Source organism: Thalia democratica, chromosome 3 (genome assembly GCF_965202585.1).
Source record: "Thalia democratica chromosome 3, ktThaDemo2.hap1.1, whole genome shotgun sequence".
Classification (NCBI taxonomy): Eukaryota; Metazoa; Chordata; class Thaliacea; order Salpida; family Salpidae; genus Thalia; species Thalia democratica.
The window spans coordinates 48,363,088-48,379,778 of record NC_139167.1 but is presented as its reverse complement, the minus strand read 5'-3'; the positions used below and the strand labels follow the sequence as shown (position 1 = coordinate 48,379,778).

Here is a 16,691-nt window from a genome sequence, read left to right as displayed (position 1 = left end):
GAATTTGTAGCTAATTAAAACCTTTAATTTTCTGGAAGTTTCTTAGTTATTAAACTAACAAAAATTTGTTTTTACAAATGTAGACATAGATAGGACTTATACAGTAAATAAAAGTATTTTAAAATAAAACAGATACTAAAAATCGTTATCAAGTTTAACTGTTATCAAGAACAGTGAAAACTACATAACAAACAATATTTTTTTAAATTTTTTTGTAGTTAGTTAAAACTGTTAAGGTTTAATAAACTTTGATATATATTTATAAATAGTTATTTTTTTGGTACTACAGTTTATAGAGCAGCTTATGATTGTACAATGCAGATACAACAAGGAAAAAACCTAAGTTATGGGCAGTAGCAAAAAATCTAGAAAAGGTATAGAATGTTCTGAAAATATTAAACTATAGCAGAAGTGCATTATTTTCCTAATAGTAAATTAAAATTTTTTATTTCATAATTCTAGATATAAAATAAGTAAAAACGTTTTTTGACTTAAAAATAAAACTACAAATGTTAACATATATCCAAAGTTTTTAACGATCCCCAGCAAGAACCCGTTTTAAATTTAACTTTCAAGCTCACGTCCAAACGAACCGATGACGTCATGCAGTGACGAACGATGCCGACGACTTCGTTTAAATTTTCCTGTGAAGTTTCAAACATCAGCTCGTCGTGCATGTGGTTGACGTAGTAGCAAAACTTTCCGCCGTTATTTCTCCCGCGCAAAATACCGTATCCGGCGGAGAGGAGCTTCTTGTGGATCTTGCAAGACGCCACTTTGATTACGTCTGCGGCGGATCCTTGCACGGTCGTGTTGACGGCCTGCCGTTCCGCCTGACTACGTTTTCTGCTCTTGTCGCTGTTGATGTTATCCAAGTACCGCCTTCTCCCGCAAACCGTGCTGACGTAGCCGCGCTGACGGCACCTGTCCACTATCCTCTGAAGTTTCGGCTTTAGCTTGGGAAATTGCTGGTTGAACTCGTGCACGAAACGTTCCGCTTCATCGCGCGTCACGTCGAGCTGCTTCGCCAGCGTCAGCGACCCCATCCCGTACAAGATGCCGTAGCACACTTTCTTGGCGCGCTGCCGCTCGCACTCTGAAACTTCTTCACCTTCGTTCAACTTCATCTTTTTTGCGAGTTGGCAGAAAATGTCCGCTTCGCCGGGTTCGTTGAAAATTTTTAACAAGTTCGGGTCGTTCGAGTAATGAGCCATTATGCGAAGTTCGAGCTGGGCGTAATCGGCAGACACAAAAACTCTTAGCTGCTGCGCTTTTTCCACGACAAAAAAGCTTCGCAAGTTGAAAGACATAGCTTCGGTTATTGAGTTTTGTAAACTAAACTCGCGAGGTGTGTTTTGTACGTTCGGCTCACCCATCAACATTCTTCCAGTACTTGTTGTGTAGAAGCACCTCGGATGGAATAAAACTTCAGAAAAAGTAGTAGATGATGAGGTCAAGTAGCTTTCTAAGGGAATAATATTTTGATTCAATGCATGATTCACAGCTCTCCAGTCCATTATCAGTCTTGGAAGCTGATGTGCACTTGATAAACATAGCTGTTCTAAAGTTTCTTTCTTGGTGCTTTTGCAACGTTGCCTAGTTTTTCTACGAAGTCTACTTAGCTTTTGGTTAATGCTCACAGTTTCTGTGCTTTCCTTGTCTCTGTTTTTAGGACTTAACTTTAGCTCTTCAAATAGTATTTTTGATATTTCCGAAGGACTAGAGAGATTAAATTTACGCCCAGCTATGATCCAAGCTTCCTTTTGTATTTCTTTCATGCAACGAAGAAGTAACATTTTTGTTTTTTTTAGCTCGACCATGTTAACAAACATTCCATTAAGTTCAATCGTGCAAAAAAATACGTAATGAGGCATCTCAACTTTGTTGAACAACACTTCAAGCTTTTTTTCTTGTAATTCTTTTTTATTACTTAAGTAAATTTCCATATAAGAAGCGAGTATACATGCAGCTTTATCGACATATTTATCATGAGGGTGTCGTTCACCATAAGATTTTATTTGTTTATTGCTGTATTTTTCAAACAAAATTTTTTCATGATTTAAAATTGAGTCATGGTTATTCATCCAAGATGCTATGTTTAAATCAAAAAATTTACATTTTAGACTATCTATAAAGCTTTTTTCTTGGAAAATATACTTTAATTGACTATGTAATCTACATCCAATTATACAAAAATTGGTTGGCAAAGACATCAAAATTTCGCATAATTTATCAAAATAAAGTTTACTTTTTTGATTGTTAAAGTTATCAACTTTTATGTAATAGAGCTTATCAGGGTATAGAAGACAGCAAATAATTTCAACTTCTCTGTTTCTAAAAACAGAAAAAGCAATATCTTCGCTTTTTTTAACTTCTGAACTAAAACTATCGAACAAACTACAAGATTCTGTAAGATCGAAAACGTTATTCTTATAATTTGCATTAAAACAATTAGATTTTAATGAACTTGTATCAAAAGATTTATCATAGATAGAGTTTTCTGTGTCCTCGTTTAATGACAAGGACTTTAATAACAATAATGACTCATCGGCTATACTTCTTGTAAACAGTTCATGGCTTCTAGCAGCACTGGAGATTGTTTCATCAAAAAGATCTAACGAATTGTTGTTTTGTAAAACTTTATTTTTATTTGAAAGAGTGTTTGAACTTGAGTTCAAACTTGATTTTAAAATATTTTTACTTGTTTTTAACCTTACAACCGGTGTACTTTCCTTTTGTGGCTGTAGTATAGGTGAGTTTTCAACAAAAGAAAAACTTGTACCAGAAGAAGAAAACAAGTTTGCAATTTGAGAGTTACTCATGGAAATATTATTTTTGTTGTCACCTTGTTGTTGCGATCCAATTATTGAGTTACTAAAAATGTCTGCAATTTGAGTAGTAGTCAAGGAACTTTCAACATTTTTTGGACGCAAAACAGTGATAGGCTCTTCTATGTTGACTTTTGAATTTTTTTTATCTGATTTATTAATATTACTAGAACAATCTTGAGCTTTTACGCTGTCTTCAAAAGATTTTACTTTTAAATTGCTACTAGAAGTACTTTTAATTTCAATCACTTTGTTTGAACTGTGTACTTTAGTAGAAGTATTTTTTTCTTTACTAGCACTCAAACTAAGTCTTAAGTTTTTGGCAGCAGGACTTGAAAAAGAATAAGAATTTAAATCAGAACTTATTTCTTGTGTAACATTATTACTTTTAGTATAACTAAAAGCATTAGCAACTTTTACTGAACTATTTACGTTGCTGGAATCAATTGAAGTAAACTTAATACTTTTAGTTGAAGAACAATTTGAGTTTGTTGATACACTGCTTTTTTTGTCATCACCATCAATATCTTTTTCCAATAAATCTCCTGAATTTAAGCAGATTCGTTTAGCTTCTTCAATAATCTCAACGGCAGCTTCATTAATATTTAGTACCTTACTTAATCCAACAATTTTAATTTTCTGTTGTTCAAGCTGTACCTGATTGTTTTGATCACTTTTACTTTGAAATTGAGTAGAGTTGAGCAGTATTGACTCTAGTTCTTCTACACTAACAAAAGCAACATCTGCACAAGTTTTTAGATCACATTTGTACAACGCACGTGCTCTAACGTTATCTAATAAGTAGATTCTACTTAAGTCCATAAGTTCATGCTGAATTCCAAAAATAAGTCTAGTTTGAAAGTTTTTCAGCAAAACACTAATACTCCACCATCCCAGCTCTTGGCAAAACTTAGTTATCATTCCAGAAAAAGTTGCTGATTGCTGTTGTATATTCTGAATAGTTCCTTTACTGCACTGGTATTTGGAACATATTTCGCTTAATTGGAGCTCATTTATCAAATCGTTGAGTATTAAAGCTGCATAAAATCTAATATGTACATTAAGCATTTTCTGTTGTTTATCAATATTTCGTTTTGATAATTCCCCTCCAGTTGCAGCCATTTTAGTTAAAAAACTTTCTTTAACGCCTATTAGTCTAGAAGCATTTTTATGTGCAGGTGACAGTATCTGATAAATTTGAACAAAGTTAAACCAGTCAATACTGCTCAGTTGATTAACAATGAAAATTGGAGTAACCTGATAAACTAAATGCAACTCACTGTCGAGAGCAAACGCTTTTGAAGCATTTTGTAAATCAGCCAAAACAAGCAATGCTTCTCCAGTTGGCAAGGATGAAAGAAGAGCTGCTCTACCAAGTTGGGTAGGCGTTACTTTTTCTGAACCACTTTCTTCATTTTTTTGTATATAAATAAACTCTTTATCAACCAACCAATTTAAGCAATTTCTTACCACCTTTTCATTCAATTTATTTTTAGAGGTATTTTCGTTTTGTTGGAAGTAGTAAAAAGTTGATTTCATATAATTAAGTACATCATAAGTGGTTGACACTAAGCCATTACCAATAACTTCCATCATTAGCCGTTTGAAACTAGAAGTTATGTAATCTTGACTGAATTCATCATCAAACAAGCAGCTATTTACAGGAGGAATGTCTGCGCTTATCAGTTCTAAACCTGCACTCTTTTCACTAGGCTTGCATATTAAAAGGCTTTCTCCAACTGTGTCTTTGCCTTTTCTTCCAGCTCTGCCGGACATTTGATGGTACATTCGTAAGTCTAGTGGTTTTCCATGAAAATTTGGAGTGCGTATTATTACTCTACGCGCAGGTAAATTGACTCCTGATGACAAGGTAGAGGTTGCTATTAATATATGAATAGTGGAACTACGAAATCCACTTTCAATTATGTCCCGTTCTTCAACAGTCAACCCTGCATGATGGTAAGCAACTCCATAAGGAATTGTCAGTTTTAAAACATCGTCAAGTCCACTAGGAGATCTCTGTAATTGCAAAAATATTTGATACAGCTTTTCAGACTTGTCTTTCAAGATAGTTGGAAACTCACGATTTTTATGGTAAAAAAATAAGTTTTTTGCTATAGCTAAAGACAGTTTTTCACACCACATTTTGGTTGGGCAAAAAATGAGTACACAGTTTCCTTCACATATTGTTTTGTATGAAAGAGAAGTTATGAACTCATCATCATTCTCAAAGTCAAACTTTGGAAAATCAAAAGTACAAACATTTGACTTAATGTTGTATGCTTTTCCATCAGACATAACTAATCTTGTAAGTGGAACTGGCCGAAAGGATGTTTGAAAAACTTCAGCATCTAACCATTCTGCTAAAATAGGAAGATTAGGAACTGTAGCACTCATACCAACTATCTGAAGAGAACTACTTTTTGATTTTGTACTGAAAAACTTTAATTTGCTTAGCAGTAGCTCTAACAAATAACCTCTGCTTGGGTCACCTACCATGTGAATTTCATCAACAGAAACAAAGCAAAAATCTTTAATTCCATTTCCTTCGATCAATCTATTAATGATATTATTTGCTTTTTCAATAGTGCACACAATAATATCTACTTTAGAGACACCTCCTGGCGGTCGATGACCACTCATGTAGCCATCTACATTTAAACCTGTTCCTTCACACAAGGACTTTAATGCAAACATTTTTTCACGAGCAACTGACACAAAAGGCTGAATAAACATTGCCTTTTTACCTTTGTTAGAAATCAGCTTCTTTATCAAAAGAATTTCAGTTACTAATGTTTTTCCTGCACCAGTGGGGGCAGAATAAACTAAGTTTTTACTGCCATTACAAACACCTGCTAAGTTTAAACATTGCAGTTGCCAAGGAAACAACGATTTCAAACCATCATTTATATATGAAGCAATAATACATTCTGGAATTTCGAAACTTGAAAGCTGATTGTGGACTAACTTTATGTCTTCATTTATCATGATTGTTGTCTATTTTTCTACATTACTATCATTCAAACTTTTTAGAAAGCTCAATATGTGTAAATTTTATTTGACTTAATAAGTAATACATAAATTTTTAATACTTTTTTAGTATAATAAGAAAAACAAATTTTTAAACTATTGAAAATTGTATATTGAGTCACTGGTTAAATATATATTATTTAACAAAAAGAAATAAAGTTTTAAAATTTAAGTTTAAATAATTTATAGAATGTCATTTTCCAAGTTGAATATCATATAGGTATATAAGTATTATTAATGACAAACAACAGCAACAAATAAAGATTTTATTGAATAAAATTTAAACACATTAATTAGTCAATAGAGCAAATGTAATTGTAATTTATAAATGAAAAAATATTTGGTTAAATTCCACAAAAATACATTTTTTTAGATTTCATAAATAATCTAGTTTTATATAGAATAACTATGATATACTTAATTACTATAAACTAAACTCAAGTACAAAATTTATTTAACTTCAAAAAATTAATAGCAACAAGTATTATAAAAAAACTTAATCATAAGCAAAAGCACTTAAAAATAAATATTCTTCCAATATTTAATATAGCTTTTTAAAGTGCATGAAATTTTTTAAAGTAAGGGAGTTTTAAATTATTTACAAACCAAATTTGTAAAACTTTTAATTTCAATAAAAACACACATATATTTTAAATTTCTGTTTATAAATATTCAGTTAAAAAACTAAACCATTAAGAAAAAATGTATACTATTAAATACACATTAGAAATTTTAATTAATAGGTATAAAACTCTGGTTAATTACTAAAATTATACAGTTAGATAACAAATTGTGACAGTATATATTTAAAAAAAGTATTGAAGTTTAAGGTAAAAGCTATAAACGAAAAAAAAATATTAATACCAGAAAAAGTTGCTATATAATGTGAATAAAAAAAACTTATAATAAAAATTTTAGTTTCTTTAATTCATCAACTAAACATTCAAAATACTGGTAATTGACAATATAAAATCATTGTAAAATATAAAAACACTTAATTAGTTTATCTTAATTATTTTTTATAAAATATTAAGTTCTTTTAATTAACAATTTAAAATTATAACTTTAATAAAACTAGTTACATTTCTAACTTTGTACTGATATATTAAATTATAGTTTTTTTAAATCTAAATAAATATCTAAATGATAAAACGTATTTGAAAAACTGCAACTATTTAAATGTTTGATCAAAACATGTAATTTTAAAATTTTACTTTTTAATAAATATTACTGCTTTAATTTTTTTTTTGATTTATGACAAAGTAAAATTATAAATCAAGAAATGTAAATCATTTTAAAACTTATTAATATTTCTATTTTTTTATTAAATAAGTTTAAGTACATTTATATATATACATCTGTAGATAAATAAGACTTAAACTACCTTAGTCTTAATTTATCTTGCTACCTTTGTTTGAAACATCCAAATTTTTCTTTCTTTGTGCAAACATATGCAAATAAAGACTGGGAAAGTTTGTCAGGTAGAGTATGCTTGTGCTACATAGCACATAATAGTAATTAAAGACAAAGTTAAGAGAATTCGGCAATGCAAAGTAAAAAAGTTCTTTGTTTTTTACTGGTTCTAAACTTGTATATATAGCCAAACATTCTCCTGTAACTCCAATAGGATATAAAAAGATAAACAGAGTGTATCTAAGCCACATTATAAAATAAGGTACACTGTTAAACAATCCAAATGCATAAAAGGAATATCGAATTATTTCAGTGATAGTCCAAGCAGTGAGCAACATTGCAAAACCAATACACTCCTGAGATTCTTCAACTGTCATCAATATTCCCCACACAATAAACACACGGGAAAAAACTTGAATAGTGGTCAGAACAATATTAGAACGCACAATTCCAATTAAAGTGTGAACTATTTCAAGTATAGCTGCTGTCTGAAAAATTAAAAGAAACATTTCAACTTCCTTGAACAATCCTATATTAGTTTGATTTTTTAAAAAGTGATTAACAATCTTAATTCCCATGTGTGACCAGCCAAGTGTTTGAATAACATTGTATGCTACTAACCAAGCCAACGATATCCCTGTAACATTTTTACCCATATTTAAGGCTATTGTTCTGAAAATTATAAAATGTTTTAAATTAATTCTATAACAAAAGACAATTTAATTTAAATACAAGTTAACTGATAAAAATTTGTAAAAAATGAACTTGTTTTAATTGATAAACTAAAAAAGTATCATAAATACAGTAAATTAATGCAGTAGTAAACTATATTCAATACTTGATAACTAATATATACTTATTTATTTCAAAACTTTCTAAAAAAACAATCCTACTTTTGAAACCATTTTATATTAACTATTATGATGAACAATATCTAAACTTAACATTATAACATATAACAAACATAACTAACATTTAAATAAGTTAATACAAAGTTATAATCTCAAAATAATGATAGCTTCAAGTTTTATAACTAGAACTTCTATAAAAAAAAGTATATTAAGACTATAAGTTGGTATACAAGTAAATTTAAATTCATTCTTGCAGTTTTTATCAACTATTTTTTGTTGCAGAACCTTTATAAGTAATTTTTTGTATTAAATTTAGCTATTTCAAAGTTTCTTCTTTTACTTTAATATGTTACGACTAAACACTTGATGATTTAAGTATAATAAGTATATCTCTATATTTATTCTATACTTAAATTCTGGCAACTCTGATTTGGTTAAATTTAATTTTATACAATTGAATAGATTTATGTTAAATTTAATACCTTTTTCATAAGACAAGATTACATTAAATAGTTTTGGCATTTTATTTTTTAATAATGAATTGCAAACACTTATAACTATAAAATAATTAAAACTGACATTTTTGTATAGATGTACTATACTAATAAATTTAAACTTAGTTTGAACCTTTTTTTTGAATCACAAAATAGAGTTAGTTTTAACTAAATACAGTGCTTATTAACTTATCCGGACACGGTGGGCAAGATTTTTCTATAAAGATGTCCGGATAACCAAAATTCCGGATAAGTAAAAAAAAATCAATTTTTAATATAATAATATAACTGCTGCATATAATGCAATGCATAATAAAAGTGTTATGGTAAAAACAAATACATAGTACAGTAACCTCTTGCTTATTTACGCACATTGTGTCCACAGAAAAAGTGCGTAAAGATAAGATACAAGAGATCGTAAAGATACGAGAGGTACCAAATATACTTAGTATAATGGCTGTTTTTTATATTGTTTCTAGTTAAAAGCAGACTGAGAACTTTCCCACTTTTGAAAATTTGTTTACTTAATATATAAATATGAAAACAAAAGATAAAACTATACATATAAAAAAAATTTAAATTTATATAAAATAATAATACTTGTAGAAAAATTTTACTAACTTTAATAATAACAGGGTTGCCACTTTACCTGGAAACCTAGAAAAACCTAGAATTTGACAACTTAGGCAAAAATAACCTGGAAAAACCTGAAAATTTGATCATAAAACCTGCAATTTTTAATAATTTTAACAGTTAATGTTTTTATACTATTTAATACAGTTTCTTATATAGAAATTAACCTAAAACTAAAAATAAACCCAAAAATGTGTATTTTTAAAAACCTGGAAGAAATTTGGAAAACCTGGAAAAAAATTTGAAAAACGAGTGGCAACCCTGTAATAAGTAAATTTTATCTTTATCTTTACTCATATTTGACTTTTTTGATACTTAACATTTATTTTCTATTCTACATAGCAAATTGCTGTGTAAAGCAAGTGTTACAGAAGAAGAACTTAAACTAAAAAAAACATCAAATGAAAATTAGTGAAATGTTTACAAAAAAAACAATTGAGATTTGTTTTAAGTGTGAGCTCTATAATTATTAAGTATCACTGCTACTTTATGCAAGGAAGTTTCATTAAATTTCTTTTTTAGATGTTAATTCATATATAGGGTAAGAGTACTGTATTATTTATTTGTGTTACAAACTCTCATTATTTCATTATACTTTCATTATTAACACAGTCATATTTCTTTCTGTATTTTAATCTAATCTCTTATTGCTAACAAAATTTCTGATATACTGAGGTATAACTTAATTTTTTATCAATTAGTCAAAGAACATAAGTTTACAAAGTATAAAGATATAGAGAGGTGAGTTAGTATTCAAAAAAATCTTTTACATTAAAAATATACAATAAACCTAATTTGTGCAATATAAAAGAAAACTAATATTTTTATTGTTTGAGTTTTTTAGAATTCTAAAATGCGTAACTAAACGAGAGTTCGTAACGTCACGAGTGCGTAAAGATGCAAGAGGTTACTGTAATACAAGTAATATATAATAAAATGATAAATAATAGAAGTTTAATTTTAGGTTAATTTATTTTTTTAACGTAGAAAAACATCAGATTTACTAATCCTCTGCAACGACATACATTTTTTGAGGGTCAAGCAAACAAAACTCATCATTTGTAATTTCTCCTGATCTAACTATCAGTTTTAAAAAAAGATTAATTTTTTTTTAAGAGAAAATACAAATAAAATTTATCTTTAAAAACAAAAAATAATGTAAACCAATCTCTCTAAATGAAAAAAACCTTTTAAACAAAGAAAAAAAAAAGAAACAGACATAAAGAAAAACAAAAAACTTTGACTAAGTTTAAAATCAATTTAATGGAAACATATCACTCCTAACAAATTAGTTTTTTATTGAAAGTTTTACTAAAATAAGAAAGAATAGACTTTTTTTTTAATAGTTTTTTCACGTTTTTTGGCAGAAAACTCATGGAATTTAATAAGTAGTGATACTTTTTCTGACGTGGCTTCTGGCTGACACCAATGATAAGCTTAAATATTTGTATCATACAAAAATGTTAGTGTTTAATATTGTAAATTTATTGAATTTATTCTACCCAAAACTGTCCGGATAAGTGAAGTCCGGATAAGTGAATAAGCTTTGTATTTATGAAAGTTTGTCCAATGATTTAAACTACTTCCAGGAATCAATAAAGTCATAATAACTAAAGTATAGCCTGTAACCTTTAAAAGTAAAGCACAAAATATCATTTAATAAAAAAATTGCTTACTTAGTAGACTATAAGTATACTTTTATTTCAAAACTTAAGTATTACACTTTTATTCAGAGTTGCCACCTCTTGACACAAAAAAGCCAATCTAAGTTACACCAAAATTAGAGTAGGCATCAGTTTTTTCTGAAAAAGTAATAATATAAGCCAAAAACCAGAAAAACATACTGTTAATCAAGTTCAAAAATTTTTATACAAAATGATAACAGAAGGACCAAATACATTTTATTGAAAAAAAAAAGACTTAAATTTATAAATCTAGCATGAGATTTAGGAAATATATCCTAAATAGTCACAGTTTTGCAAAACAAAAATTCAAACGAGCCTTAGTCAGCTTGATTTTTTTCTAAGTTTAAACTAGCTTGAATTGGCCTGTGTCAGCTAGATATTTTTTCATTTCAAACTAGCCTGAATTATCTTAAATATACTGAATTTTGTAGTACGCCTGTTTTTTTTTATGGGTGTACTTTGTATTTAAAATTGATAGAGAATTATTTCTCATTAAAACCATATAAATTAAAAATACTAGGATTTTAGTTATTTTATAAATGTGTTTTTTAACAAAAAAAAAGTGGGGAAGAGAAAGTCTGATGTTTTTCTGCCAACCCTGTTATTTCTCTAATAGTTTTACAGGAATGTACTTAAAAAATTTTAAGTTTATTCTTGATAACCTTATCTTAACAAAATCCCTTAAATGATTATTTTAAACAGTTATTCTGAAAACATAGATTATAATGTTTCAATTTTACAACATATAACCTTTTTTTAACTGTGTAAGATGTAAATTAAGGGCGTAGGAGGGGGTTAAACACTTTTTTTGAAATTTAATCTTATTTTATATAGTTTTTACTATATAGTTTATTGAACAACAAAAAAGTATGCTTAAAATATTTGGTCCTAGGACCTGGTGATGAAAAAACTTTTTGGTCATCAAGTCGCACATCCAAATACCTTTTAATGTCTTGTCCAGGACTAAACTAAGCTACAAGATGCTTTTTACAAGATTATAAAAAATCAAAATAATTCTTGAGATATAGCCAAAGTGAGGCAACAATAGGTTCCTTGTGCAGCAAAAATAGACTATTTCACTAAAAATCTATCTTCTCCTACGTTTTCTGAGATAACTACCTAAAAATTTTAGGAAATTTTCCTTGATATATTTAGAAATTTCTGTTGGAAAGATTTTTTTAAAAGTGTAAAAAAAAATCTTATATAAAAAGTAAACAAATTTTTTTTTTGTTATAAATTTGTTTAAATCTTTAAAAACGTAGGAGGAGATAGATATTTAGTGATTTCTAGTTATTTGCCTCTAATTATAAAATTAGATCAAATTTCAAAAAAAATAATGTCTTACCCTCCTTCCCTATGCCCTTAACAGTTATATTAAGTTAGTTAACCTGTTTATTTGAACAAGCATTATGTTTAAAAAGGTTGAATTCCAAATCGAGCATAACGATTTTTTTAACCAGAAGCAGCTTTTTACACATTATGGGTCAGATTTGAGTCTTGACAATGGGGTAGGAAAGGAAGTCTTTTGCGAGTCAACATAATTTTAAAAAACATATGTAAAATAATTTTTAAACGCATATTTGTAGTTATATTAAATTAAAAAAGACCTACTGTTTTTTTTACAATTAATAAACACAACATACAAGTTTATTTAAATCAAAAATATTTAGTTTTCTTAATTTTCACATGTCAATTTAAAAACTAGAAATACTAAATATTTCTGCTTGGCGAGCCAGATTTGGTTCGTGGGCCGCACTTTGCCGGTCCCTGTTTTTAAAAACAGTTTATATTACTTAAAAGAGCCAAAAACTAAAGAAAGCACATTTTAATAAAGTTAATTCAATTTTTTAACTTGGGTACTTTTAATTAGGGGTCGGCAAACTGCAGCTCGCAAGCTACTTCAAAATTTTGTTTCAACTTATTTAATAGAATTCACACAAAAAAGTTAGTGTTATATTTAAAAGATAAATCGACAATTTTTTTTTTGTTCCGAAAGACTAGTAAAAATTAAGTCTTTTAAGCACTTTATATTTATTTCTTTTTCGACCTGCCGGATTCTACTCTACATCTAAAACTTTAGTTTTAAATTGAAAATCTAAAAATAGTTAAATATTACAACTATTGCTTAATTAAACAAACATTATTAAATTGGAGTAGTAACATTTTTATTCTATAAAACAACAGAAAATATAGTGGTTTTAAATATAGTTTGAAAATTTTTTGACTACTTTTCTATTTAAATTTCGTGTCGTTGTAAACTTTATACGAAATCTATTTTATTTTAACATTTATATTAACTTGTAAAATTTTTCGGTTATGAAGTTTTAAGTTAAATTTTTATATTATCTTTTTTAAGAGATTGTCCATAAAAAAGAAATATAAAATAAAGATTTAATGGTGAAAAACTTATTTTTTTAACTTGAAAGTTTTTGTTACTCAATTCAGTGCTTCCTTACTTATATGGTCCTCGCTAATCCGGTCGTTTTAAGTCGATAGGTAGTTTTATTTATTTCAGCTAAGTCAGTGCATTACTATTATTACATTTCTTATTTGATTTTAATAATTAAGTAAGCAGTTTGCAACGTGATAGTTCTTAAGAAAGAATTAAACTTGATGTTATGACCAATATTTTTCGCGCTATACAAGTATAATAATATTAAAGGGCTAATCTAGGCATGAAACTGTTATATGCGATGAAACCGGGTTGCGTTTAAGAATGTTGCCAGGATATTCCTTAGCATTAGTAACAACTTAGCATAAGTAAAACAAATAAAAACAAAAACCTCACTAGAAAGTGTTTCACAGTTAATCAAGTTTTATGAAAAAAGTTTTATGATATGAAACAAGGAAGTTATGTCAAACATTTCTCCATTCATTCCTTTTACGGAAAGAGTTGCAATATCAGTTAAACTAATTACGAAGTAGCTTGTTTTCGTAATATAAGTTTTGAACTTTACAAGATCTTTATTTTTGTCCGTTTTAGTTCTTTGGTTCGCTGAAGAAAGTTAAGATAAATTGAATTATAGATACGTGTACGTTTTATTATATGCATTGCATAATATTAATGAGAAACTAATATAAAAACGATATTTTGTTATTATCCGGCTTTATTGGCAAATAAAAAGCTTGCCCATCATGGCTGGATAAGCCAGCAAGAACTGTATTACCTTTATTTTTCTTTACGGTCAAATCAGATATGATAATCGAAACAAAACTAACTAACATTTTTTGATGTTTATGGTCATTAATAATACGAAATAAGTATAAAAATAATAGTATTGAGTTTTAAATACTTGTAAATATGAGCAAGAGTCAACTGATTTAGTCTAATTTGATTTTAAAGTACCTTAATCTGATTAATTAAAAAAAATTGCAGCCTTGATGTGATATAGTAAATAAAGTTTTCATAATAAACATAACTTGGTTTAAAATAAACTTATTTTTTACTGATAAATATTTAAACGAATCGTGTGACTCCAATGATTTTCAATATAAAAGAAAAATTTCTTAGACTCTCAATTTACACAGAGATTTAAAATGTACAAAATATCTAGTTTGCAAATATAATTTAATAAAATTTATTTGAAAACTTTATTTAAACTATTCAAATTTAGTATAATACAATATGAAATGTCTAATCTACTCCTAAGATAAAAACTTATTAAGAATGAAAAAATTTAATCTATACTAGAATTGATTTAATACGTTAGTATTTAAAACTTTTAAACTGAGTAACATTTATATTAAGTTATAGTTATTAATACTCGTTAGATTTACTAAGATTATCTTAGTACGATAAATCTTTTTTTAATCTTTTTAGAATATAGAACTTTGACTTTTTCATACTCTGTATAACGATAGCTTGTTATTTTACTGAAGTTTAATAACTATTACAACCCATAAAACCACTCCATTAAAAAAGCAGGAAATTTGTTAAATTTTTTTAACTTTTTAATTTTCATTAGAAAATATTTTTTATGAAGTTACTGTTACACTAACCTTAAATTTCACTTTTTTTCTCGTTTTAACTTAGTGATGGTGATTAGTAAGACAAAAAAGTAACCCATGTGATTAAAAACAAGAAAACAATAAATCGTTATATTCTTTGTATAAATTATGGACTGTCTTTAAAATTGTTTTGAATTTTTTTTTTTTATTAAGTTTATACACAACTCATCGAAAGTTTTATGATACTTTTTTTTTTTTCATTAGTTATTTACAACCATTTGTAACCTTTTTTGTTTATAAAACGTTTAAGCTTATACTTACTTTTTCATTATTTCATTATTTTTTTTTTAAAGTTAAAATTTGTATAAATCTTTCAATTTTTATCAAAAAATTTGTTTATACAATTAAAGTTGTAACACTTTAACAAAGTTTACAAATAATTCGTGTTAAATAAATAAAAAAAATTTCAACATTTATTGTTCTTAAATTTTCAATTTGGAGTTGGGTTAAAAAGTAAAATAATGTTCAAGTTTAGATATTATTCCGAATTAAACACATGATCTTCCAAAAATTTTAATGAGTTAAAAATGTTTTAGGAAGAAAACGGCAATTTAATTTCAATGACACTTACTATATTACTATTTTAGTTATAAATAGTTTTAAATTTTTTTGATTTAATCTAAATAAATTAAACAAGAAATATAATAAATTTCTGAATAAAGCTAAACTAGTTAAAAAGTTATTTACAATAAAAAAATCAATTTTCACAACTTTGTAACATTTTACTAGTAAATTATCGGTATTTTAAAAGCAATATAAAAAAATTGTACTTAAACTTGTTATTTTAGAACTTTTAATAAGCAATAATTCTCTAAAAATATTTTACAGAATATATTTTTTTCCTTAAGTAATATATAGAGCTTGTGATTTTCATTTTTGTAATTTAGTCCTTTTACTTGTTAATAAATTGCTTTTTAGATAAAATTCAATTTAATTAATAATTTACTTACGAAGTACAATCATATAAAAAAAACTTAAGAGTTATATCAAGTTTTAAATGATATTAAAGTGTTTTACTTTGTTATAAAAAAGGCCTTATTATTAAGCAATTAAAGAATTAATTTTAAAAAACATAAATAAATCTTAATATATCATTAATAAAAATATAATATTTGTTGTTTTAGAATAAGATAAAACTACCAAATAAAGCTGAATAAAATAAATTGTTTTATTTAGCTAAAAGTACAATACAATGCATTTTCAATTGAAATTACTAAAACTACTGTAAACAATTTTGTTTCTTCATTTATTGAACTTAAGCTTATTTAAAATATCTTCTAAAATAAAAACTATGTTTTTTTATTGATATGCGTAAACACAATGTTGTACTTTTTGATTTATGCTCACAATATAACACATTTTTATGATAAAACTTTTAGAAACTTACACTACTAAGAATTAACGAACAAATTGATAAATTTACTTATTTTAAGTTGAGCTTTAATTTTTCAGTTTTTTATCTTAATTTTTCATACGCACAAATATGATTTTTAAAATACATCCTGCTTTAACATATAAAATTTTTTAATTAACTTTAAATGCTATTTACTTTTTTCTATACACATTCAAAAAATAATTGATATTCCAAAAAACTGATTGTTGATATACAACTGAAGTTTAATGAAACTACTAAAAGACGAGAGTACTTAAGCAGCACTTTTTAAGAGTAGATTATTGTACGTCACACAAAATACATAAGTTCACTACAAGTTAGTTACACAAGCCATATCCAGGCATACATGTGAGCTT

At 26.9% G+C, this 16,691-nt stretch overlaps 2 protein-coding genes across 2 annotated transcripts; both read right to left on the bottom strand.

Moving 5' to 3' along the window:
* Positions 1-429: 429 nt before the first annotated feature.
* LOC145832336 (DNA polymerase theta-like) lies at positions 430-5,816 on the bottom strand. Its single transcript, XM_082939654.1, has 2 exons — positions 2,713-5,816; positions 430-2,028 (listed from the first exon to the last, which is right to left on the bottom strand). Exons 1-2 carry the CDS (start codon positions 5,814-5,816, stop codon positions 513-515), a joined length of 4,620 nt encoding a protein of 1,539 aa, XP_082795780.1. The 3' UTR covers positions 430-512.
* Positions 5,817-6,968: 1,152 nt separating this feature from the next.
* Positions 6,969-7,939, bottom strand: LOC145831552 (very-long-chain (3R)-3-hydroxyacyl-CoA dehydratase 2-like). Its single transcript, XM_082938843.1, has one exon. It carries the CDS (start codon positions 7,925-7,927, stop codon positions 7,250-7,252), a length of 678 nt encoding a protein of 225 aa, XP_082794969.1. The 5' UTR covers positions 7,928-7,939; the 3' UTR covers positions 6,969-7,249.
* Between the last annotated feature and the right edge of the window lie 8,752 nt (positions 7,940-16,691).

Bases quoted from the DNA above. Each gene is read 5' to 3' on its own strand.
- LOC145832336 (XM_082939654.1), bottom strand. From the start codon at position 5,816: ATGATAAATGAAGACATAAAGTTAGTCCACAATCAGCTTTCAAGTTTC. The intron at 2,029-2,712 runs GTTAAAAACAAG...TGAAAAATACAG, and splicing joins GAAAGTACACCGGTTGTAAG to CAATAAACAAATAAAATCTT.
- LOC145831552 (XM_082938843.1), bottom strand. From the start codon at position 7,927: ATGGGTAAAAATGTTACAGGGATATCGTTGGCTTGGTTAGTAGCATAC.